The sequence below is a fragment of the Ipomoea nil genome, unplaced genomic scaffold, assembly GCF_001879475.1.
Source record: "Ipomoea nil cultivar Tokyo-kokei standard unplaced genomic scaffold, Asagao_1.1 scaffold2704, whole genome shotgun sequence".
Classification (NCBI taxonomy): Eukaryota; Viridiplantae; Streptophyta; class Magnoliopsida; order Solanales; family Convolvulaceae; genus Ipomoea; species Ipomoea nil.
In genome coordinates this window covers 907,542-933,202 of record NW_017619132.1, presented here as the reverse complement: position 1 = coordinate 933,202, position 25,661 = coordinate 907,542, and the positions used below count along the sequence as shown (strand labels likewise).

At 38.4% G+C, this 25,661-nt stretch overlaps 6 protein-coding genes across 11 annotated transcripts; 4 read left to right on the top strand and 2 right to left on the bottom strand.

Moving 5' to 3' along the window:
- Positions 1 to 450: 450 nt before the first annotated feature.
- LOC109156189 (chromo domain protein LHP1-like) lies at positions 451 to 4,339 on the bottom strand. 3 transcript variants are annotated; one of them, XM_019304068.1, is made up of 8 exons: positions 3,835 to 4,339; positions 2,526 to 2,805; positions 2,356 to 2,381; positions 2,084 to 2,170; positions 1,471 to 1,946; positions 1,068 to 1,320; positions 829 to 889; positions 451 to 748 (listed from the first exon to the last, which is right to left on the bottom strand). In XM_019304068.1, exons 2-8 carry the CDS (start codon positions 2,757 to 2,759, stop codon positions 677 to 679), a joined length of 1,209 nt encoding a protein of 402 aa, XP_019159613.1. In that variant the 5' UTR covers positions 2,760 to 2,805; positions 3,835 to 4,339; the 3' UTR covers positions 451 to 676. The 3 variants fall into 3 exon arrangements, with proteins under 3 accessions (XP_019159613.1, XP_019159615.1, XP_019159614.1); XM_019304070.1 differs by lacking the exon at positions 3,835 to 4,339 and having other exon boundaries at positions 1,068 to 1,416; positions 1,567 to 1,946; positions 2,526 to 2,918; XM_019304069.1 differs by lacking the exon at positions 3,835 to 4,339 and having other exon boundaries at positions 1,068 to 1,448; positions 1,599 to 1,946; positions 2,526 to 2,917.
- Positions 4,340 to 7,614: 3,275 nt separating this feature from the next.
- LOC109155643 (aspartic proteinase CDR1-like) lies at positions 7,615 to 8,815 on the top strand. The gene has a single exon (XM_019303266.1). The coding sequence runs from the start codon at positions 7,616 to 7,618 to the stop codon at positions 8,813 to 8,815; it is 1,200 nt and encodes a 399-aa protein (XP_019158811.1). The 5' UTR covers position 7,615.
- Positions 8,816 to 9,675: 860 nt separating this feature from the next.
- Positions 9,676 to 12,628, top strand: LOC109155625 (pentatricopeptide repeat-containing protein At3g03580). The gene has a single exon (XM_019303249.1). The coding sequence runs from the start codon at positions 9,718 to 9,720 to the stop codon at positions 12,349 to 12,351; it is 2,634 nt and encodes an 877-aa protein (XP_019158794.1). The 5' UTR covers positions 9,676 to 9,717; the 3' UTR covers positions 12,352 to 12,628.
- Positions 12,629 to 12,867: 239 nt separating this feature from the next.
- LOC109155604 (pentatricopeptide repeat-containing protein At4g02750-like) lies at positions 12,868 to 14,984 on the top strand. Its single transcript, XM_019303220.1, has one exon. The coding sequence runs from the start codon at positions 12,967 to 12,969 to the stop codon at positions 14,965 to 14,967; it is 2,001 nt and encodes a 666-aa protein (XP_019158765.1). The 5' UTR covers positions 12,868 to 12,966; the 3' UTR covers positions 14,968 to 14,984.
- A 4,275-nt stretch (positions 14,985 to 19,259) lies between these two features.
- LOC109155590 (DNA-directed RNA polymerases II, IV and V subunit 8B-like) lies at positions 19,260 to 21,389 on the top strand. 3 transcript variants are annotated; one of them, XM_019303203.1, is made up of 5 exons: positions 19,260 to 19,373; positions 19,696 to 19,783; positions 20,061 to 20,215; positions 20,739 to 20,821; positions 21,044 to 21,389. In XM_019303203.1, exons 2-5 carry the CDS (start codon positions 19,711 to 19,713, stop codon positions 21,153 to 21,155), a joined length of 423 nt encoding a protein of 140 aa, XP_019158748.1. In that variant the 5' UTR covers positions 19,260 to 19,373; positions 19,696 to 19,710; the 3' UTR covers positions 21,156 to 21,389. The 3 variants fall into 3 exon arrangements, with proteins under 3 accessions (XP_019158748.1, XP_019158750.1, XP_019158749.1); XM_019303205.1 differs by having other exon boundaries at positions 19,659 to 19,783; XM_019303204.1 differs by having other exon boundaries at positions 19,260 to 19,406; positions 19,659 to 19,783.
- A 49-nt stretch (positions 21,390 to 21,438) lies between these two features.
- LOC109155589 (BTB/POZ domain-containing protein At5g17580-like) lies at positions 21,439 to 23,998 on the bottom strand. Of its 2 annotated transcripts, XM_019303202.1 has the most exons (4): positions 23,888 to 23,998; positions 23,709 to 23,810; positions 23,500 to 23,569; positions 21,439 to 23,094 (listed from the first exon to the last, which is right to left on the bottom strand). In XM_019303202.1, the coding sequence occupies exons 2-4, from the start codon at positions 23,744 to 23,746 to the stop codon at positions 21,475 to 21,477; spliced, it is 1,728 nt and encodes a 575-aa protein (XP_019158747.1). In that variant the 5' UTR covers positions 23,747 to 23,810; positions 23,888 to 23,998; the 3' UTR covers positions 21,439 to 21,474. The 2 variants fall into 2 exon arrangements, with proteins under 2 accessions (XP_019158747.1, XP_019158746.1); XM_019303201.1 differs by having other exon boundaries at positions 23,709 to 23,998.
- Positions 23,999 to 25,661: the final 1,663 nt, after the last annotated feature.

The window sequence follows — 25,661 nt, the reverse complement described above, 5'->3', positions numbered from 1 at the left end:
GAGGAATGTCACTAATACAGATGAAGAAAATCTGTGCTAGAAAAAGTCCTGGATCTTGGATGTGATTTTGGTTATGTGGCCTTTTTTTTATTTGGTCATGTGACTTTATAAAGAAGAGAGACAAGTATTTATTTTTAAATGTTAGCTAGATAGAGTAGTCACACCCGAAATACTAATTTTTGGTATACACTTTTTTAACTTTTTTTTCATAATTATTACTTTTTCATTTTTTTTAATAATAATATTATCATCATCACTATTATTATATTACATATTGGAAATGAATTGAAATTTTGCAATGATGAAGATAGCGTTATGAATAATCTAAGATTCACCCAAAAAAAAAAAAAAAAAAAAAAAAAAAAAAACAGATGAATAGAGCAAATGTGGTGACTGATATGAGGGGAACAGACTTTTATTAGAAGAAGCAAAGTTCACATTACAACAAGGTAAAAAAAAAAAGGTGCCTAAGATATAAGAATCTGAATTCTGAATCCCATGTAACTCGAGAACTAAAAAAAAAAAAAAAAAAAAAAAAAAAAAAAAAAAAACACCGGACACTAAGATAACATGCCACACAGTTCAGAATGGACCATGAAAAGCTTTATCCTCACACCAATACCAATACCAATGCCTGAAAGGCAAGGCTACCCCATTCATGTTCTTCAAAAACTAATTATCTGTTCCCAGATCCCTGCATCCCTGCTGCTGGAGTGTTGCAAAAGTATGTGTCATAGAAATTTAGCAACTGCAAAAAGAAAAATGAGTTCTGTAAGTAGTGCGTTATAATATTAAGATGCCAACTAAGCAAAGAAGAGAATTTCTTACCAGGAAGGGGTTGTTAGCCCTCAGAAAATCATTGGTTACTCTCACCACTTTTCCATCAGACCTATAGCCACACAGACAGACAAAAAATTCTTTAGTGGAGTGGGGGTGAAAATAGCACGAATATATGCGTTAGACACCCTGTAAAGGTTAATAAATCCAAAATCATAATCAACCTCTGGTAGCCTATAATTCATGCAGTTAATCACAAGATAAGAGAGAGTTCACAATGAGTTACAAACCTCTTGGCCTCAAAGGTTAAGACACCTCTGCCTACAGAAGCTTGATAGCTTAGAGCTCTGATTATCTCATTAATGGTGACGTTTTCGAACCCATCTTTCCCAAATGCAGTCATGTTACTACAAGTAGTCCTTATCGGATTTTGTGTATCATCACTTGTATGAGCAGAAGAATTTCCTGTAAACTTCCTAGCAGAGCCTACCTTCTTCCTTATAGCACGAGGAGCAGATCTAGCACAACGACCAGATCGAACTGGTTTCCCGATGTTAGACTTAGAAAACCCAGGTGGAAAGCAAGCTCCTAGTATTTGAGTCCCCTCTGAATCTGCAATGGATTTTTCCAGACTGGAACCTTTGGTTATTAAAGGATGTTCATTCTGCGCCCTGCTACTTCCAGATCGAACTGGTTTCCCGATGTTAGACTTAGAAAACCCAGGTGGCAAGCAAGCTCCTAGTATTTGAGTCTCCTCTGAATCTGCAACGGGTTTTTCCAGACTGGAACCATTGGTTTTTAAAGGATGTTCATTCCGTGCCCTGCTACTTCCAGAAACTTTTGGCCTGGAAACATCATTGCTCACATGATTTTCAATGCTTGAGTCATCAAGACATGGAAAGGGCACAGCCACCAATGGTATTCCCTTTGTAGCTGGCACATTATCCTTGGCAGCTGCACTGGAATGACACGGCATATTCCTTGTTTCAATACCCATAGTACCCTCAGCAGCAGGAGCAGAAGCGTGCTGCCTTCTCCTTGTTTTGGCTTGAAGAGTAACCTTAGCAGCTGCAGCAGAATGATGCAGCCCCGCCTCTGTTCTAGTAAGAGTAGCACTTAACTTGCGCTTACGCCCACACCTGGATCGCTTCCCTGAATGTGCACGAGACCTTCAAAATAATTTAAAATAAAATTAGGGTTAAGATACAGCTTGTTTGAGTAAGTTTTTGACACATGATCAATCTGATATAAATCATATAATGACAATTAAATAAAACGGGTTAAGAAAGGATATCAAGAGTAAAACCTCCTTTCAAAGGCAGCAACAACATCTGGGCATGATGACAGATTCTCATGAGGCTCCCATGTGTTCGCAGACTCCGGCCAACCTCGCCTTTTCAAAAATCACATCCAACATCAATCAATCAGAGGCACGGTTAGAATTACCCAATTTATAAGATTTTTAGGGGAAAAAAAAAAAAAGAAAATCGGGCTCCCTCCCTTAGAATTTGCAAATTTTCTAAGAATAACAGCAGTTTTTGCATTCCCTCAACCCAAAGAACAGAAGGACTTGCATACCATTTAATCAAGTACTGGACTTTGCCCTTTTGATTTTACAGAGTTCCAAAAATTTGCAAACCAGCACAAGAAATCATAGCCAAAGACACAAATTAGTAACAGAAATGTTAAATGCAAACAACACATATATAAGGAGAAATCTTTGCCAAATAAAGATAAAAGTAATTAACCTGTTGCAATCGCTTCTTCCTTATTGCCTCAAGCTCGTAAAACCCTTCTTCGAGCCAAGGCCTTTTATTTTTTCCCTCTGCCGCCAATTGCAGGTGCTCAGAAGGTGCCTGAGCATTCACTGGAGAATCTAGGGGACGCATAGCACCCACGTCATTCTTTCCAGTAAGGATACCTCCATCCTCAATGGGTTTAGAGGATTCAGCACTCAACGATATTGGTTTCCTTCCCTTCATTTTTCCCTTTTTTGTTCAGGAAGGCAGGCTTTTTGAGAGGTTTTTTCTATATTGTACACGTTATTGGGGGAAGTAAAGAAGAAGATGGTTCCAATTACAACCAGGGAGGGAGTCTTATATATTTGTGAAACTTCACTAATTTACCTTTTTATGTTCCCAGCTAATGCCCAGTAAAATTAATAAATTTTACTATATATACCTAATATCGCCATATTGGGTATATTTGGTAAATTTTTTATCGAGTATGTTTGAATCGATATTTTTTATGTTATATTATTATTAATAATCAGTTGATTAAATAAATAGATGATTTGAATTTTATAAGATCATAATTATAACATCATTATTAATAACAAACAAAAATAATAGTTAAATGTATAGAGTTCTTCTACTGGATCCAAAAATAGCTTAACTATAAATTAGTCAAAAATCAAAATAATTATTACACATTCTTTTGACAAAAGTGCGTAAAATTAATAATAATAATAATAATTTTGGAAAAGCACAATCAATTTTTACAGTAAGTAAAATCTGATCCATTCTATGCATTTTGAAATTTTCTTAAATTTTCATTTTATTAACTCCCTCCAAAGACAAATAGTTGGCCTATACTTATTTCCAAATAAGAACAGCTATTATTAGTAATGTATTAATGGTGTTCAAAGTATTAGGATGTGCAAATTCACACAATTAATGCTCTCTATTTTGTATTGGATACAATTATTATCATGTCATACTGATAATCAATCTATCCAAAATTGTATTAAAAAATTAGTATTATAATGTCATATTGATGATGATGAATCTATCCAAAATTGCATTCCAAGATTTTTTTGTGTGTGTGTTAACAGCTGCACCAAAACACTGTATGCCCCACCATGCTAAGGTTCTTCATGCAAAAAAAAAAAAAAAACACATACACACACACACACAAACAAACCGATTATCATATGTTAGATGCTACACGAATTTGAGCTAAGATGCGTCAAATAAATAAAATTAAACAAGTTTAATCACAATTGCAATACATACAAAGAATAAAATTAATAAAATGGAGGAAGATTGGAGGACAAACCGGTTTTAGGGATTTTAGTCGATGGAGCACCATTTTCCGATCAGATATGTTGCGCCATTTTTTCGTGATGCTGAAGGCTAAGGATCACCGCACGGCTCTACGCAAGCGCTCAACTCAGCTTGAAACCTGAAGATTCGTGGAGCTAGAGGACTTCTAGACGCGGTGCGAAAAGGGGCCCGAGCAGCATTGGCCTCAGATGCCATCCTGGAGGCGGCGTTACGAACAGCCGAGGAGCGGCAAATTGATCTAGTGTGGCGGAGACGGCAGCGATTGCCGATTTTACTTGAAAGTTTGCTTCAGTCCCCGATGCTGTTCATGATTGACGAACGTATTGCGCTCCGTTGTCAAGCCGGTGAGCGAATTCCCCTTACCGGCATAAACCCTAACGTCTATCGATCATCGTCGAGATCGATGCCCGCTATTTCTTCCGGTATATGATGCGGCTTTATCATCCGCCGCCACCGGCCTCCGTAATTCGTATGGAACTATGACCTAAGCAAACTAAAAATGATAACATTCTTAGCTTTTCAATCCATTTTAACTTATTTGATTACAATTAACTTTGTCAAACAATCAATATTAGTGTTTGAGTTAATACCCAAAATTGTCTTCGACTATAGTGATTTTTTTAAATTTTGTCTTAAACGACTTTAGTGACCTAATATAGTCCTAGACTCTTGTGTTTCGCTCAATTTAGTCATCCATTTGTTATTCCGTCAAATTGGTGTTAAATAAATGGACAATTAAATAATATCAATATTGACCTCTATTTACTTTCAACCTATGAAGTGAGAAAGGTCTCTTTCTTACACGAATTACACCCAGAGTTACTCTCAGACCTACGAATCAAATTTTATATTCGCAGCTTTAGAAGTGATTCTGGGAGTAATTCGTAAAAAAAGTGGGATTTCGCACTTCACATGTCTATGAATAAAGAGATGCCAATATTAAAATTACTAAATTGTCTATTTATTTAACAACAAATGGACGGAATAACAAATGGGGGATTAAATTGAGCAAAAACACAAAAGTCTGGGACGAAATTGAGTAAAAACACAAAACTCTGGGACTACATTAAGTCACCAAAGTCGTTTAGGACAAAATTGTGAAAAACCATTATAGTCGAAGACGATTTTGGATATTAACTCAGTAGTGTTTGATTAATAAAATTTTCAGTGCTAAGCATTTTGTGCTCATATGAGACCTCTCTCATGTGGGAAGTCATGATTTGGAACTTAGTGTATACTACAACGTAACATAGTCGGAAATGATCAAATAGATCCTCAAATTTTTGCTAAAAAGTGGATTAAACCCTCTAACTTTTTAAAGGTGCAATTACACCCATAAACAATGCATTTTGATGCAATAAAGCCCAAATACATGTAAATAACCTGCTATCATAGGTCATTGAAGATCCGGCGTACTTCCAACATATTTTTCGACAAAAAGTTACCGGGGACCGGTCATGAACCTTCTCCGACGATCGGTAAAGAAGGCAACCTAAATTTGGGTAGGAGATGGTCGAATTATTGATTCCGAACACGATCTTGATCCTCGATCTTGAAAATGGACTGGGCTAGTAATAATGTCACAGTGTTGAACGTTTTATACCAGAGGGATTTCTCTTTGAGATATCTGATTTGTTGTTTCTGCCATTGAAGCTTTTTGGTAGAGATCAATGTGACTTTTTTATCTGCCGGAGCGCCTGCATCACCGCTGCCTTCTTGAGGCTATTCTCGGCGCCGAAAAGCTCTTCCATTTGCTTGTGAAGCAGAGTAGTAGAGCTCATGTATCGGTCCATCTTCTTAATCTTGGCCTCCATTTCTTTCCACCCGAGAACCATGTCGTGAGGGTCCTTGCCAGAGTTAGCGAACTCGTTTAACAACCGGAGCTTTGGGTCGTCGCATTTTCGGCGGCGGGCAGTCGAGTTCTTGGACTGGCAGCCTTGAGACAAAGGGTGGTGTGTGTGTGTGTGGGGGGGGGGGGGGGGGAGTGTCTGTGAATTTACCTCTCTGTCCTCGGATATCACGGCAAGTAGACGGCCATTTCAAAGGATGACGAAATTGGGTCAAAATTGAAAAGTTAAGGACTTAATTGGTTGAAATCAATAGTCGAGGACCAATTTGTGAATTTAGTTATAGTCGACGGATCATTTTGGGTACTTAATCTATAAATAACTTTCAATATATATATATATATATATATATATATATATATATATATATATATATATATATATATATATATATATATATATATAATTAGGATCAAATAAGAGCAACACTCTAAGGGTTCGTTTGGTTCGGGGAAAATATTTTAAGGGAAGTGGAATTGGAATTCCATGGAAAAACAATTACTAGGAAGATGAATTTCGTTGTTTGGTTGGTGGAAAAAGAATTACGGGGAATACTAGTTCTATTGTTTGGTTAGATTTGAAATTGTAAGGAATAATGAGTATAAAAACCTATATACCCCTACAAATTAATAAAAGTAATATAATTAAAAAAGAAAGCAAGGGTAAAATAGACAATCTATTCACTTTTTCTTTCCATCTTCCATGGAAAACAAAATCCTTGGTCCAACCAAGTATTTTGTTTTCCTCAATTTTGAGGAATTAATTTTCCAATGAAAAATAAATTCCATGAACCAAACACTAGAAAACAACATTTTCCTTTACTTTAAGGAAAATGTTTTCTTTTGGAAAACATTTTCCATGAACCAAACATCTCCTAAGTGAAAACTGTTGACTAATATGATATATGATATGTCGATTAAGAATGATCAATGACTAGAAAATCAAGTAAAAATGAATGGTAAACCAATTAATAATGCAACCATTAGTGGAAAATAATTCTAAGATTATATATATCTTTTTTTTTCCATGTTTCCTATCAATGTGAACATCAACTATATTTGGAATAAAATCCACACCATATGCTATTCATGGTATGTTCATAACTCTATATATTGTCTTTCAAAAAAGTGATAATTTTCTCTTATAAAAATTACTTTTTTAGTGTTATTTTCATATTAATTAATTGATAATAAAATTGACCGATTCTACCATAAGTAAAAGAAAACAAAAAAAGTAAATTTAATAATTGAATATGAAAGAACTGATTAAGTAATGTTCTATAGGAACTAGACAGTGAATATTATGCAGTAAATTTTCTAGCATTACTCAATTTGAAACACTTTAGGTATATAATTAAATTAGAATAGAATACATGTATTTTTTTGGTTAAATTTTTACCTAATAATAAAACACACTATGAATTTGCATCATTTAATTATACTAAATATAATAGTGATATATTTTCATAATAAGTTTTTAAAAATTTTTAAACCACAATTGAATTTTTTAAAAATATACCCCGGTTCTTACCTACCCACCTACTAAATGAGAAGAAAATATATGTTATTCAATTGAGTCGGGATGTGAAATATTGGAGACGAGAAATTTCGTCTTTTATGAAATTTTAAATTTTGAGTACAAAATTTAATCAACTTATCAACATATGTATGAAATATTTGATAGATAATTGTCATCTATATATAATGCAGTAATAATAATATTATTATTATATTAATAATAATGGAGAATTGTTTGGTATTTCATTCATTTTTCTGCATTATTTTTATAGGTAATATAATATGTTGGACCGCAAAGGCGGCGGCAGCGGGCGGTGGTTTTAGTGTTGAACTTTTTCATAGAGAGTCATCTCCGGAGTCTCCTTTCTACAATCCGTCGCTGAACCATTCTCAGCTTTTGGTGAATTCCATGAAACGGTCGGAGCTCCGAGGTAGAAACCTCGGATCTCGCGCGTCGTTGTCGTCAACGATCGTCGCTTCGAATGTTAGCGGCGAGTACCTGATGAAGGTGGCTATCGGCACGCCGCCGGTGGATGCACTGGTCATCGCCGACACCGGCAGCGACTTGATTTGGATCCAATGCGAGCCCTGTAAGAGCTGCTTCGATCAACCCGCCCCGGTTTTCGACCCGGCGAAATCGTCCACTTTCCGGCACGTGCCGTGCCAGTCGCCGGACTGTCACGGTTCGGCCGACACGACCTGCGACGAAACGAGCAACACGTGCGAGTACCGCGTCGCGTACGGAGACAAGTCCCGCAGCTCCGGGTGGCTGGCCAGGGAGAGTTTAACGTTAGGGGCGTCGAAAACGGCGGCGCAGGAAATCGTGTTCGGGTGCGGGTTTGAAAATCAGGGCACCTATGGGGAGGGGTCTGGGATGCTCGGCCTGGGAGGGGGAAATCTATCGCTGATTTCTCAGTTGCGCCCATCAATCGCCGGCAAATTTTCCTACTGTTTAGTCCCAATGACAAAACCCGGCGTCCCCAGTAAAATCAATTTCGGCGATTCCGCCGTCGTTTCCGGCGCCGGGGCGGTCTCGACCCCGCTGGCCGCCACACCCGACAAAACATTCTATTACGTAACACTAGAAGGAATCAGCGTCGGGAAAACCAGAATCAAATTCAACGACTCCTCGAATGCCGAGTTCTTCAACAAGGAAGGGAACATCATCGTGGACTCCGGAACAACGCTGACGTATCTCCCCGGCGACGTCTACGCAGCCGTGGAGTCTGCGGTCCGGCTAGAGATCAACACGGCCACCATCGCAGACCCGCCCGGCGTTCTGAATCTCTGTTACGACGCCGCATCCCTGCCGCCGGAAAAGATTCCTAGTATCACCTTGCATTTCAGAGGAGCCGACTTGACGTTGGAAAGCACAAACACTTTCGTCCCGACATCCGATGTTTCTCTCTGCTTTGGGTTTTCCGAGGATGGGATTAATCAACCGATTCTTGGAAACATAGCGCAGATGAATTTTCTGGTGGGCTATGATCTGGAGAAGATGACGGTGTCCTTTAAGCCCACTGATTGCTCGTCTGATGGTTCCTCTGTCCAGACGAAAACAATAATTATTCTTCTTATTTTTTTAAATTTTATTTTTTACATGAGTTGAACATTTTGTAGATGGATGCTAAAGTGTGCTATTGGAAATGTGATTTTTACTTTGTAGTGTTGTTCCAAAATATTGAATCTCCAATTTCAATAGTCTATGAGCCAGGACTCGACAGAGCATTAAAATGATATAAATTATGGTAATTCAGCTAAATATAGAAGCAGTTGTTCCCAAGCTGACGCTAAAATGTGAGTTATTGGAAATGTGATTTTTACTCTTTAGTGTTGTTCTAAAATATTGAATCTCCAACTCCAATAGTCTCTACGCCCGGGCTCGACAGAGCATTGAAATGATATAAATTATGGTAATTCAACTGAATACAGAAGCAGTTGCTCTCACGTTGGCGCTAAATTTTGAGTTATTACTCTCAAATTTTATCGATGTGACCAACTGAACTGCGCATGCGAGCTTTTTTTACTCTTTATTGTTAGTGAGGAAGGTAGGACTTTGAGAAGCTTGGTTTAAGGAATTGCGGATAGATATAATTAGCGTACAATAAGTGGTGTATGCCTTTAGTGATAACACTTTTTGTATCATACGGTAAAGAGTAGTAAAGAGTAGTATGTTACTTCATTTTTATTTCTTGAAAATGTGTTGGAACATATTATTATTAATGCAATTGGTTGGTTTGGTTTCCCCCAACAAAAAAAATGAAAAAGGAAAAGAGTAGGAAATTTTTGGATTCAAGTAAAGGACTAAATTAGCAAGTTAGACTAAATGTAGCGGGAATGTATGAATTTCTCAAAATATGGGGTATGTTTTGATACTGAATCAAAATGAAGGGGCCGAAATGAATTTTTCTCATAAACTATATATAAACCGAAGATTCAAAATTTTCATACTGCTTCGTCCATGAACACTGCGAAGCTATACGGTCTAAGACGAAGAAGCCAAGTCTCTCTATGACTCTATATACTTTAATCGCCAAAGCTTTGTCTATGACAGCAAACCGAAGAGATCTACACAAAGTTCACGCATTTATAATCCTATCGGGCAAACAACAATCTGTATTCTTTTCCGGCAAGCTAATTTCCAGGTACTCAGAGTTCAAAGACCCTCTGTCTTCGATATCCGTTTTTCGCTTAAATTCACCTACGGAAAATGTTTATTTGTGCAATACCATCATTAGGAGCATGACCCATAATGGGCTGTTCTCTATGGCATTGGAGTTTTATACCCAAATGAGAAATTCAGGAATTAAGCCGGATAATTATACTTTCCCTTCAGTTATTAATTCTTGTGGTAGTTTATCTGATATGGAGATGGGAAAGAGTGTTCATGATCATGTGTTGGAAATGGGTTTCCAGTCGGATTTGTATATTGGCAATGCTTTGATTGATATGTATGCTAGGATGAATGATTTGGGGCGTGCGCGGAAAGTGTTTGAAGGATTGCCTAGTAAAGATGTGGTTTCGTGGAATACTCTCATTTCGGCGTATAGTGCCAATGGGTATTGGGAGGAAGCATTGGAGGCTTTTCATCAGGCTAGATTGTGTGGTGTGGTGCCTGATTCTTTTACTGTGTCAAGTGTTCTTCCAGCATGTGGGGGCCTGGTGAAGGTTGGGGAGGGGCAGATGGTTCATGGGTTGGTGGAGAAGATGGGGACTAAGAAAGATATGACTCTTAGTAATGGGTTGCTGTCAATGTACTATAAGTTCGAGAGGCCGATGGATTGTCAGAAGCTCTTCTGTGAGATGACAGATAGAGATACAGTTACCTGGAACATCATGATTTGTGGGTATTCACAGTTGGGTTTCTATAATGACTCAATCAAGATGTTTCTAGAAATGGGTTGTGAATATAAACCAGATTTGATGACACTCACTTCTGTTCTAAATGCGTGTGGTCACGTGGGGGACTTGAGGTTGGGGAGGTATATTCATGACTGCATAGTGAGAAATGGATATGAATGTGACATTACAGGTAACAACATTATAATTAGCATGTATGCAAAATGTGGTGATTTAATGGCTTCAAGGGAAGCTTTTCGCAGCATGAAATCCATGGATTCGGTGTCATGGAATTGCTTGATTAGTGGTTACGCTGATAATGGATTCCATAAAGAGGCAATAGAGCTTTTTAAAACGATGAAGAGAGAAGTGCTTCCTGATTCTGTAACTTATGTGACTCTTCTATCAGTCTGTACTCAATTGGTAAACGTAGATTGTGCGAGGGAGCTCCATTGTGACATAATTAAGAAAGGATATGAATCCATGACTCTTCTTGGCAATGCTCTGGTGGATATTTATGCCAAATGTGGACAAATGGAGGATTCTCTCAAACAATTTGATAACACGAATTCTCGAGACACTGTTACGTGGAATACTATTATTGCAGCATGCAGTCATTCCGAGGATTGCTCCATGGGATTTAGAGTGGTTAGGAGAATGAGACTTGAAGGGATGATGCCAGATATGGCTACAATTTTAAGTACCCTACCTTTGTGTTCCATGCTTGCTGCCAAACGACAGGGCAAAGAAACGCATGGCTTGGTTCTGAGGTTTGGTTTTGAGACTGATATCCCTGTTGGGAATGCATTGATTGAAATGTACTCGAAAAGTGGAAGCTTGAGGAACTCGGTAATGGTATTCGAGAGCATGAAGACAAGAGACATAGTCACTTGGACAGCAATAATTACGGCATATGGAATGTATGGCGAAGGAAAGAAAGCTCTGAGAGTTTTCGAGGAGATGAAACAAACTGGCATTGTTCTTGATCACATTGCATTTGTTGCCATAATATATGCATGTAGCCATTCAGGTCTGGTACAAGAAGGCCGCGCTTGCTTTGACCAAATGAAGAGAAACCATCAGATCGAGCCTAGAATTGAACATTATGCGTGTATGGTAGATCTGCTGTCACGATCTGGGCTCCTAGCTGAAGCAGAGAAATTTATTCTCTCAATGCCATTGCAGCCCGATGCCAGTATATGGGGAGCTCTGCTTAGTGGTTGTCGAGCAAGTGGAGACACCAAAACTGCAGAGCGTGCCTTACACCATCTCTCTGAATTGAATTCAGACGATCCAGGCTACCATGTCCTAGCATCCAATATGTACGCTAAATTGGGAAAGTGGGACAAAGTGAGAACGATAAGAAAATCTCTGAAGGCGAGGGGGCTGAGAAAAGACCCTGGATGTAGCTGGCTAGAGATACACAACAAGGTTTATGTTTTTGGTACTGGAGACAGGTCCTTTGAACAATACACAGAGGTCAATAGTCTGTTAAGGATCCTTTATGGCCTGATGGCTAAAGAAGGTTATGTTGTGAACCTGAGCTCTGTGTTGCATGATGTCGATGAAGATGAGAAGATAGACATGGTTTGTGAGCACAGTGAACGGCTAGCCATAGCGTTCGGGTTAATAAACACCAAACCGGGTACTCCTCTGCAAATAATGAAGAACCTCAGGGTCTGTGGGGATTGCCATACTGCAACTAAGTATATATCCAAAATTGTACAGAGAGAGATACTGGTAAGAGATGCCAACAGATTTCACTTGTTCAAGGATGGTACATGTAGTTGTGGAGATCTTTGGTGATGGCTCTTCCAAATGTTGGGGTTATACCTCAACCCAATGGGCCTAGCTGGTGGGGTTGGTCCAACAACCCACATTGATGAAAGATAGACAATCGAGATAAGTTGCACTAAAAAGGTCATGTGCGATAGGCTCGACTAAGAGGGTGTTGGCCTTCAAATATGAGAATTATGTTTTTCCTGTTCGAGGGAAATCCCTAGAGAACTACACGGAGGTAAACCGTAAACCAATGCCTATAGCTGATCGGCTCAAATTAAGAAGGTTAATAGATCACTCTTGCTTGAAGTGGAACATGTAACCTTGTGGTTACCAAGTTAACATCTTGGCCAACTTAGTTAGGGTTGTCCGTCATTAAATATTATTAAAATGATAAACAATGGTTATATAAGATTAAAAAGAGTGGCAATTCTTTTTTCAATGTATGTTAATATTATTCAAATCCACCCTCCCCACCACCCCCCCCCCCCCCCCCCAAAAAAAAAAAAGGTAATTGACATTGGTCTTAAAATGCTCTACTTACTGGGCCTTGCTGGATCAGTGGGCCAAGCCCAAATCAAAGAGTCAGTGGTAGCCCAATTGATGCGTAAACACACTTGAATCTGAATCATTAGCATTTCCATGCTGGAGAGGATCCATATCATGTATAGAAATTATATAAGGTTAATTACATTTATAGATTTGAAGTTTGCTAAAGCTACCTTTCTGAATCGTAATTTGAGTTACAGTTCAAGCCCGCTGTTCAATTCGAACTCTAGAATAACCAGGTATTTCAAGGAAGGCGATGTGCAAGCCGCACGTAAACTGTTCGATGAATTACCCCATAGAAATGTGGTGACTTGGAACTGCATGATTTCTGGGTACATTAGGAATGGGATGATCCAGCAAGCTCAGGAACTCTTCGACTCAATGCCAAGCAGGAATGTCGTGTCTTGGACAGCGATGTTAAGTGGGTACGCGAGAAACGGAAAGTTAGAAGAAGCTAAAATGTTGTTTGATTCAGTGGGGGATAAGAATTTGGTGTGTTGGAATTCGATGATTTCTGGGTATGTGAGCAATGGGAGAATAGCGGAAGGCAGAGCATTGTTTGACACAATGCCAGCTAGGAACTCTACTTCTTGGGCAATCATGATTGAAGGATACTTTCAATATGGAGATGTGATTGAAGCTGAGAAGTTGTTTAACGAAGTAGCAGAGAAAAGTGTGTCAGTTTATAATGTCATGTTAGCAGGTTATGCAGAAAGGGGGAATGTTGAAGATTCTTTTCAGTTGTTTGTAAAGATGGGCACCCGCGACATTGCTTCTTGGACTAGTATGATTTCATGTTTGTTAAGAGCTGGGAAGGTGGTAAAAGCTAGAAGACTTTTTGATGACATGCCTGAGAAGGATATAGTGGCTTGGACTACAATGATGAAGGGTTATTTGGATAATAATCAGATTCAGGAGGCACAGGAACTGTTTGACAAAATGCCCAGTCGGGATATTGTTGCCTGGAACTCAATGATTAGCGGCTATGCTCAAAATGGGAATCTGCAAGAGGCTCTTGATCTTTTCAGGAAGATGCCAAAAAGAGATGTAGTGTCATGGAATTTGATTCTCCTCGCATATGTGCAACAAGGCGACTTGAAAGCCGCTAACAGATTCTTCGAGGAGATGCCTAGGAAAGACGAAACCTCTTGGAACACCATGATTTCTGGATTCCAAAACGAGGCGGTTCTGTTTTACTATCTCCACATGCTAAGAAATGGACTTAAGCCCAACCAAGGAACCTTCCCCAGCGTAATATCCATGTGTGGGCTTCTTGCTCTGCAGGGCTGTGGCCGCGCTGTTCATGCTAGCGTTATCAAAAGCGGCCTGGAAAACGATATCATGATACTTAGTTCATTGATTTCCATGTATTCTCGGTGTGGTTTTATAGATGATGCAACCTGCGTTTTCCACAAAATGAAAAACCGCGATACAGCTGCTTGGAACGCCATGATTGTTGCACAAGCATACCACGGTTCCGCTACAGAAGCTCTCAATCTTTTCCATTCAATGCTTCAAGATGGATTTGAACCAGACCACATAACATTCATGGGGCTCTTAGCTGCCTGTGCTCATTCCGGGATGGTTGATAAAGGCTGGGAATATTTCAACTCGATGCAGAAAACCTTCCATGTCATCCCGAAACCAGAACATTATGCCTGCATGGTCGACCTCCTTGCCAGATCAGGCTTGTTATCAGAAGCGTTCGAGTTTGTTAAACGGTTGCCAGCCCACTTCCCAACATATGCTCGGGAAACGTTAGTCAGTAGTTGCAGAGTCCACGACAGCTTCAAGTTAGGCGATTTTGTGGCGAAAGAGTTTCAGACATTAATTTGCCCTTCTACTGTAGGGATGTCTGTGCTGTTATCAAACACTTATGCCTCAAGAGGGATGTGGGAAAGTGTTGCAGAGATTAGAATCAATCTCAGACAACGCCAATTAAGAAAGGAATTGGCTTGTAGTTGGATTGAGGTGAATGGGTGTTTCTCTCAGTTTGTATATAATGATAAATCCCATCCCCAAGCTGGGGAAATCTACACTGAGTTAGAGAGCCTTTCTGTCCTCATTGAGAATGTGGACGCAGTTATGTATTGATAATGCCATTGTCATTATATTTCTGAGCGGAAATCAACATTTTGGTCCCTCAATTATTTCCCAACTGTCAATGTAGTTCATAGTTTGCAATTTCAACCAATTTGATCTTGGAATGTAAAATTTCGTTAATTAAACTCTTTCAGGGATCAAATTGACAAAATTTTAAAAAAGTGAAAATCACTATTTTGGTCCCTAAAAGAGTTTACTTGACGAAATTTTAAACAATTCGAAGATCAAATTGGTTGAAATTGAAAACTAATGACTATATTGATAGTTGAGAAACAATTGAGGGACAAAAACGTTGATTATCTCTATTTCTGAATAGGTGATGTTAAGAGTTATTACTTACGCCTTATTAGGGTTGATCCAATAAGTTAAGCTAACCATTGCTAGTAGGGTAGTCATTTAGCAAATTAAAAGAACTTATAAGTGGTTTGAGTTATTTCTAACTTTAAAGTAACTTGTTACATACAATTTTCTTCGATCGGCTACTTAGTACTCACCAATAATCAACACACTCTATACGGCTAAATGATATTAATTGCTTGATTTGCCATAAAAATAGTTCCTTTTTCCATGTATTAATACTAGTAGTTCTTTGTAATGTAAAGAGATTCCAAGTTCATTTGACAAGCATGCAAATTGAACAGTGTATTTTAAGTCACTCGGAGTGAAATGGAGTTCTATCTTCGTCTCCGTTTATTGATATGATATAAACATTTCTTTTAATATTACATTATTTGATTAGTTGCATGCATACTAAAACACTTTGTCAATAAGAATATAAAATATTCTAATCTATCTCAATATTAAATGTAGCATCTCACTCATATATACAAATATACAATCACTTTCATTTTAATATATACCATTCTATTATGTCCTCCATTGAAACCTCCTCAATATTGACAAGATATAATATATACAAAAATAGATAGAGGGCGTATATATATCAGATCACATACTAAATTTCCCTTAGATTAAACTAACCGATAGATCCGACAAGGCAGATTCCTTCGAGGGGCTACGCTTCCGCGCGGCCGCGGCCGCCGCATCTCACGGCAGCGGCGGTGGCGGCGGTTTCTCATTATCACTGTTTTCCGATTTTTCAGTACTGATCGATCCCGAGCTCCGCATCGATATCTGACGGTTCTCGGCGCTCTTCCCCGCCAGGCACCGCTTTATGCACGTGTAGAAATACGTGACGACCCAGAACACCCACGGCGACCCGATCATCAAGAACGCCACCGCCAGAAACCATGGCTCCGCCTCGCTCGGGTAGAAAACGTAGATGCCGAGAAACACGCCGCCGGCCGTTACGAATACGCACAATACGCACGCGATCAACGGGACCCTAATGTCCCCTTGCCGCTCCTCCATATATATACCCCGATCTGATCTGCTCTAATTACTCCCTCTTTTCCGTTCGGGAGCGGTTATCCTCGCCGGAGATTCACTCAAACCTTCACATCAGAAAAAAACCAAAAAAAAAAAAACAAAAAAAAAATCAAGAATAAATTCAGATCACAGAAGGTACGTCAAGGATGGAGTTTCAGACTGGATGGGATAGCTAGCTAGCTAGATTTCTCGGAGTCGTCTATATATTAAGGATTGGATCGATCGGTGATGAGTTCAAGGAAAAGTGATATATGATGATTACGTAGTCAAATACATGGATGTTCGACGTATATATGTACGTAACATTCCATGCATGCAACGTAACGTTATGTTGGGAGGGAAGGGTAGAAGCCAACCTAATCTGGCGTTTTGGTGTGGGAATTCTTATTATTATTATGGTTTCAGGGAGAAAAGATGAAGAAAATGTAGAGAACACACAAAAAGAGGAAAACATGCATATCATCATTGGTCCATAGTTGTGATATCAACTCAGCATTTCTCGATCTGTGCGTAGGTTTCATCGGGTGCACATATATGTATGGTTTTGGTGTCGTGTTTTTTGATGGACCTAGGATCAAAACACATTTTTGTTTAGAGTCTACTCTTAGAAAAATGCTGTAACATTTTTTTTTTTCTTAAAGAAATCAATATAATTCTTATAGTTGTGTTCACTCTCACATGCATGATTTATATGAGTTCTTCTGTTTTAATTTGAGTAATATTAAGGGTTTGTTTGGTTCACACAAGGAAATTCGTATCAGAATGGGAATCAAATTCTTTGTAATGGTAATGAGTTTTGGTAAAAAATTTTGCATGTTTGGTAGTATAGTGGAATTGGAATGATTACTAATATTACGTACTGTTTGGTTATGTATGACCCTATAATGAGAATACATGTTTTAAAAACACAAAAATAAAAAATTAAGGCAATTGATCTTAATATAATGACATCCAAAGCACTCATATAAACAAAATAAATCAAAACAAAAATCTAAAAGCACCAATCCAAACTTAAAAATCAGATAACCACTAAAATTGAATGATACCCGTTTTTAATTAGGTAATAAAGTTTTTAACTGAAGGGTACGTAATCAAATCCCATAAATGCGTTTTAAAACGTTATCAACCAAACACTAACTATGATTTTGATTCAATTTCTAATGTGTAAACCCATTAACTAAACACACCCTAAGTTGTAAGTCAAAGAGTTACGTTCGTATTGAGATTATCATGCCCTAAAGTGTAAATTGAGAGTACTTTTAATTGAAAGCACAACCCATCCAATTGTTATACCATGTACCAGGGTTCATATTGCATTATGAACTCTAATATAAAAATTTTGTACATTCAGTTAACACATGCATTATGTACATACCATTAACAGTTCCTGTACATGTAAATAAATAATTTGATAATTGCTAACACATCATGCGATAGCTACAGGTACATAAACTATCAACTGCATGTACATAATGTGTCAACTATAGATACAAAATCTGACTTGATAATTGCTGACCCATAATATGATAGCTACAGGTACAAAAACTATAAACTGCAAGTACAGAATGTGTCAACTATAGATACTGATATAGTATATACAGGTCAGAGTACGTATGCGGGCGAGGTCTAGTGTTCGAACTCCTGACGGTAGGTTGGGATGTTCCAGTTCAGACAAGTGCCCAAAAGTCCCCTCCAACACGCATTTAATGCGCTATTTATAGAGGGGAAAAAGTGTCAGCCCGGGATTCCGGCATGCCTGCCATGTGGCAGCCATGCACCGGTCATGAGTAAGGCCGGCTAGATAGCCTCCACGCGGCAGCCAGGGCCTGCTCGGTCCCGACCCCCAGGGTCGAGCCCGGCTGACAAGACGATAACGGTCGTTTGGTCTCGCGGCGATCCGCGCCTGGGGCAAATCCCTCGGTCGAGCTACTGTTGTTAGAGGGTCGGTCGGGAAACGTTAGACCGGGTCGTGTCAACCCGAGGACTCTACTGGGTCGCCCGCGTGCTTTCTCACATCCGGTCTACAACGGTCGTGTAGCCTGGCACCCGAGGGTTGTAAGGTAGACCCTGGTCCATGGTATAATTTGTCCAACCGAGTTGTTATACCATGGACCAAGGTCCACCTTGCAAGCTAAGGTGGATCTTGGTCCTAAACGAAGTATAAATGGTATATTTTTAGTATTGAAATTGTAAACTTCTATAATATAAATTGTGTGTTTAAGTTATAACATAGGAAATTTGTGAAATACAATACATGGTCATCAAATCGCAATATGTTAATATTGTGTGACTGTAGTATTTGAAAGAAACTTGTGAATATAAAACAAAGTAATCATCAATTACATATATGTTAACATTGTGTGTTCATAGTGTACAAATTGTGAATTTTTAAAAGATAAATTGTGAACATTTAGTATGTAAATTGTGATCATTTGGACTCGGGTCCACTTTGCAAGGTGGGCCCAGATCCATAGAATAATTTACGGGACTAAGTTGTTATACCATAGACCAGGGTCCACATTGCAAGACAGACCCTGATCCTAAACGACGTATAAATTGTGTATTTCTAGTATTGGAATTGTGAACTTCTAGAATATAAATTGTGTTTCTAAGTCAAAACACATAGAAAGAAATTTGTAAATACAATACAGAGTCATCAAATCATAATATGTTAATATTGTGTGACTGAGTATTTTGAAAGGAACTCGTGAATACAGAATAAGATAATCAATTACATATATATTAACATGATGAGTTAAAAATTATAAATTTTTAAAAGGTAAATTGTGTATATTTAAATGTAATTTGTGAACATATCCGGTCCACTGGGTCAGGTTGGATCCGAATTAAATACTCCGTATTATGTTGATGACGTATAAACCCAACACCACAAAGGCATAATTTCCCTGCCGCCATAACCGGTTTGAGGATTTTTTTCTTTCCGGCTTCCTCTGGACTAGTGACGCCGTGACGGCGACGAACGTCTCTGTCTTCTCTCCAATTCTCAGGTACCAGTGAATCTATTACTCCGGAATCTATAGGCAGGCAATTTATGTACTCCTTTTTTTACTTTAATGTGGAAATTTGTTCGCTAGTTTTTCACTGCTAAATGCAGAGGAAATCACTATGAATTTGTAGTTGTGTTCATGTTATTCTTGGTGCAATGGTGGTGTATACTGCTATGTTTAACCCCTTTGATTCGAGGATGTCTCGACCTTAATCTAATTTTTGTCCGTATATAATATATATATAATAGCTCAGTATCTCTGTTGAGAGTTGCGGCAATTGTACAGGCTCTTAATTCGTGTTCTTTGCCCACCTCTCCTTTAGGAAATTTCTGTCAAGATGTCTGGTTTTCACTTTGATGATATTATCAAGGTCGTTGAAGTGGATGCTGATGGTAAAAAGTATGACAAAGGTATCATCTCATTATACCATGGAAAATTTTAATAATTGAATGTTTTTTTTTGGTATTGAAGGTTCATGAACCTACAGTGTATTAAAAATGAACATTTATCATGGTCCATAGTATAATTTGCCCAGCAATGGGTGCTTGGGGTGATTGCCATAGTGCCATCCTGATGTGTGCATGGAATTTCTGTTGACAGATATTAGATTTGGCTATGTTGATAGCTCATTTGTAATTAAGTACTCTTTATCTTTTTTATGCTTAAGGTTTTTTGTTTTTTCTTCAGTTTCTCGGATTGATGCAAAGAGTCAAGATGGTAAGACAGATATAGTGCTAGATATAAACTCGGAGCTATATCCTGTTAAGAAGAATGAGTTGTATAGGATGGTGTTATCACAAACTCTTGCTTTAGATGGTTCAGCTACTGGTAGCAACCCTGAGGTATCCCGCTCTTTTACTTGCTTGCTTGTATATAAGTTCTTTTTTTTTTTTCAACCTAGGAGTGTTGGTCAAGCATGACTTATCCATTATTCTAGTATGTTGCATACTGCATAGCCGTTAGTGGCTTCTCAAATTTTGACTTTGGAATTCAACCATTCATCTTCCTCAACTTCCACTGACAGCCTAAGTTAGCAATTGAAACTGTTAAGGTAAATATTTGCCTGTTGTGTGGTTTTCTTGATGTCTGAAAATCATCATCATATCATATACTTATTGAAGCAAGTAACATTCTTTGAAATGATTGCCTTTCAGATTACTAAACTTTGGTTCACTTAGCATTCTAACAACTTATAAAGTATAAAATAAGTACCTATGTTTGCGCTAACTACCATGTACTGTGATGACATCCCGGTTACCATTCCAAATGGATGGTCATAGGTTCGAACCCTGGTAGTAGGGGCTTAGATTCTTTGGGCTGAAAATGTTTGAGAAAGTATAGAACAAATACTACCTTTGTTTGCAGGGTAAGCTGAAATCGCTTGCGGACAAATTTGAGTATGTCATGCATGGACTGTTATATAAGGTTGCAGAGGAATCATCTAAAGTGTATGTACTATATCCCTTTTTCTATTTCGTTTCTTTACTCTCTCGTCAGGTTGTTTATAGCAACATAAGGTCACCTTTAAACTGTTGGATATAGTTACTACTTACTAGCCAGTTTTTCTCTTCATACGTGAAAAAAGAAGTTCCCGACAATAGCTGTGTGGAGTATAAACTTGCAATTTTGTGTGTCCACTGATTGAATCTTTGTCCATTCTGTCATCTTAGGGTGGCATATATTTCTTTTGGAGGACTTCAACTGAAGCTGAGCAGTGAGCCGCTGAACATGCACAAATTTAAGCTTGACCAAAGGCTGTTTATTCTTTTGAGGAAAATGTGAATTCTGGAGTATCGAGTATCATTAGTTTGGCGGCTCTTTTAGGAAAAAAAAAAAAAAACACTTTTACTAGGAAAGAGTCCTTTCTTTTGTAATGGTACATGGTTGAAGAATATTATGCTGTTAATCTATTTGTACACTTCCCCCTCTAATATGAGGTTGCCTTTGAACTATGCCTATGCAAGTTACTGATTTGACATTGATATGAAGATAATTTTACTTTTCTCGCGATTGTAATGATAATGAAGTGGTAGATAAGTGAGCTAAAACCGGGAAAATTTTATAGGTTCGGAAAAGCAGGAGGGCTGGTCTCTATGCTATACTATCTTGGATGCACCTTTTTCTTCTTCACGTGGCAGTTGCAATCGTGTGTGCTGGTAATGCACCCGAACTTCCTCTTCATTTCTTTCCACATACTCAACTTCTCGTTTTTAACCTTATTACTGCAGCAGCCTTTCTGAATTTCCGTCCTCATTATATTGCATTCCCGCTCTAGCTCCAACACCTTGTTGCCCATCTTTTCCATCTCTGCTCTTACCTCGTCTCCACTGTTGCTCGCCCTCACGGCTTCCTCTTCCTCTTCCTCTTCCTCTTTGTCCAACTTCAACAACCCGGGATCGGAGGTCTGAATTTCCTTGGTGATCGTGTCTCTCAGGTGCAGCTGCCCCGCGAATAAAATCTGCACCCCCAACCGGAGTGGCAACCAGGCGCTCTGGGCGGCGTGTTGACAGGCTTCCGGGGACAATTTGTTGCAGTCGAGTACGTTACAGACCTGCTCCCGCTCCCATTGTGTCAGGTATTTGTGCTTGTCTAAGTAGATACCGATGGCTCTGTATATTCCATCTGAGTGTCTCTTGGTTTCGTCTGATACCGAGGCTGATAAGTCTGCAAGTGATGTAAATGTATCGACCTTCAAGTCTATGTCACTGGCAACCTCGGCCAAGAATTCTTCCATGAGTTCCGCAACTTTAATCAATCCAGATTTCTCGGAACTGGTGTAATTGTGATAGTAGTTCCTCAATATCCTCTTTACACACTCGGTATCATACTTTTCGTCTTTAGCATATCCCTGATAAGGTATTAGCAGGTCCTTGACGGTTGCCTGGTCGAGCTGTTTCCCGATCCGGACCTCTAAACCGTCTCTGCATTCATCGCTAGCATCCAAGGATATCGCGGACTGCAGCATTTCGAAGAGCGATGTGCTCGAAATCAGCCCTTTCTCGCGAGGTAATACTCTCTCTACCGCTTCTATGATTTCTCTCATGGAATTCCTCTTATATGCGGTGGAATCATCGTCTCCTTTGATGCTATTATAAACCCAATTCTTAGCATATTGACATAGCGATGCAGCAATATATTCGAGGTGAACATTGCGGCGGGCCATTTCACGCATGATGGGCTCGTAAAGTCTGATAGACAGTATAGTCAAGTCCTCTGATTTCCAATCGAAGAGCCTCCTACTTACATTTGGTCTGTAAGCATTATTCTCTTCGCCCTCGCTGTAATCATCCTCGTGTGTCGCCTTCTTCGCTGCAGGTTCTCCGAGAAGCAAAGGATTATCCAGAGCCTGATTGATAATCGCCTCGGCACAGGCATCAACCAACCCGAGCTCCACTGCTTGGTGAAAAACACTCTCTGCAGATTTGAGGGCTTTGATGGATTTGTTCCAGCTAGAAAGGACATTGTGCTGAAAGTAGACAAGAGCCGTCCTGAGAAGATTGTTGGGCCTGTGTTCCTCGGTCATCCCGAGGTGGTGAGCGAGGCAGTAAACCCGAACAACATTCTGAGCTGTGAGGGTTATCTTGAAACCGTGGCAGAATCTTGCCATGAGCTCGAGGGTTTGCGGATCAGTGGGGATCTCCCCCAGCAAATGGGATAGATCATCTTCAGGGTTCTTCCTTAGCAATGCAGCTACCTTAGCAGATTTGTCACCAAGAAGCTCCTAACATGTTATCCAAAGGTTAGTAAACATAGTAATAGTAAAATTTTTTGGGACAAAGTAAACCTCGTACAGAGGCCCTGTTTAGTAACATAGTTAGCTTATCAGTCAATTTTAGCTTATTTGACCACTATTAGCTGTTTAACTTGGTTAAACAATCAATACGAGTGTTTGATTCATTAGTTTTTATAACAACTTATTGCTTCAAAATGCTAAAATTCAAAAAGCTGCTCAAAGTAGTTTTTTCGATCAGCTGAGAAAGTAATTTTGCATGTAATCAGCTAACAACTAATTTACCAAACACTTTTCTATCATCCGCTAATGCTATCAACTAGTCAAACACACTAACTCAATCAGTTAACAGTTATTTACCAAACACCCTATTGTATGTAATTAAAAGAAAGATACCTTGTTCAATGACAATGGCACTCCACCTATTTGTAGCTGAACATCTAACGGTGCATTTTCGTTTGGTTTCCTAAACAGAACACCAAAAAACGATAATTACTAATAACATTCGCTCCCACCTTAAACTCAAAAAAAGATTAAATTGTACAGTTTCAGTTAAAGATGGATGATATCGATATTATGAAATATATAAGCACATTCCATTTTACCTGGATGGGAGTCTTATAATCTCTTTCTTAGCAGCCATCAGATCGATCACATCCACATTGCCTCTGGAACATGCATAGAGACTTCATGCCTGTAATCTATAACTAAGAAAACCAAATCTCTTGTAACAATAATGTTAAATATCAGAAGAAATAAAACATTAAAATATCCAAAAATTTACCAGAAAATTTATGTCTTGTCGATCCTTTAGCTCGGACGTCTGCGTGTTGATTTTCCTTTGTGAAAAAAATAATAATATAAAAAGGATTTTTCTATTCCTTGAGGTTTTAGGTAAAGAGTGAAGTGATTAAGTGAACATTCAAACGTTCAGAGCGTAAGAATTGGATTTTTCTGTTATTTAATATATTAAAAAAAAAGTCTTGACAACTCTATCTGGAAAATAAAAAAGGAATCCGCTTTGGTTGACGTAATTATTTAATTTAATTTAATTACTACTTAAATTACCTCGGCGAGGGAATTAAGACTGCGGATTATAGATAATTAATTGGCTGGGGCAACTGGGGACAGAGGTTAATAAGAAATGGTCAAATGTACCTCGGATATATCGAAACATATATACTTCGATTTACAGGGATTCTTCAATTGTTACAAGCTACACTTTAGGTGAAATTTATATTGTGATTTTGACTGACAGAGGATTATAGAGAGATAAACTAATTTAGGTTATTCATAAATCATAACTGATCGGCTCAAATCGAGAAAGACAATTGATAAAATTTAAAATATTATAGTTATCAAGCCAATTGTTTAACTAATATAGCTAGGCACTTGGACACTTTTATTACTGTTTGACAATGACATGGTCATTAACTGGGTAGAATATATGTTAAGATATGAGAAAATTATAGTAGTTTTGGATTGTGCATGATTCCCATGTTTGTCATTACTAGCTTGGATTCATGGATTGTGATGTGACATTGATGTTCAAGCACAAGGAAAATATTAATGGTTATATGCTCAACACGTTTTCTCACGTGTGGCAATACGTGGACCGTAGTCTCTTTTTTTTTATTGGGTGGCGCGACTCTGATATCAAATTAAAGCATGCGTTCCATCTCAACTAAAAAGCCTAAGCTAATAGTTGGATTGCACATTAATGATTATATGTTCAACAGGATCGACTCTCATTTTATACTCCCAACTTTTACTTCATCTCACAAGTTCTTGATGTAAACACTTTTATGTGGATCCACGTAATAAAAATAACCTATTATTATTTGCCACATTAGGAAGTAGAAGCAATGAAGTAGAATTTGGGAGTATGTATAGTAGAACTCAAAGCATAATATGATGTAGTTCGGGGAGGAACTTGTCCAATAAAATTTTGAGAAATAGATTAAAAAGGGCAAAAAATGGACGAAGGGAGAGCGTGAACACGTTCATATTAGCAATAATTTGTATTAAATGTGTCAAACTGTATAAAAATTTGGACGAAGGGAGAGCGTGAACACGCTCTCATTTGATTGATAACATGCTATCTCTTTGATCGAACATATTTTTACTACATTTACTTGTACTCCTAAGTCCTAATATTTACAAGCCGTTTGAACACCCTTACTATGATTGTAGGGTTTATATTGGACCGAGTTCAATAAAACCAGTTGTTTGAACATCTTTACTATGAACCAAATAGTGCACTTCCAATCTCCATTTCTCCACGTATATATATCTAAAAAAGAGAGTAGTGATTCTCATACTTGAAGGTGTCTAAAAGAAGTGATCGAGTGAGTAGAACATGATTCTCGTATCGAAAAGTTATAAGTTTTCAATTGAACATATCGCACAAGATCTAGTGAGATTTACTTATCCATCATTCACAAATTATTACACAAAGATATAATTTACTAAGTGTATACCTTCTAATAATGTCGACATGTTTTTCTCTTCAAGAAAAATGGGGAGTAGTTGGTATGAATAATGCGGATGATTGCAAT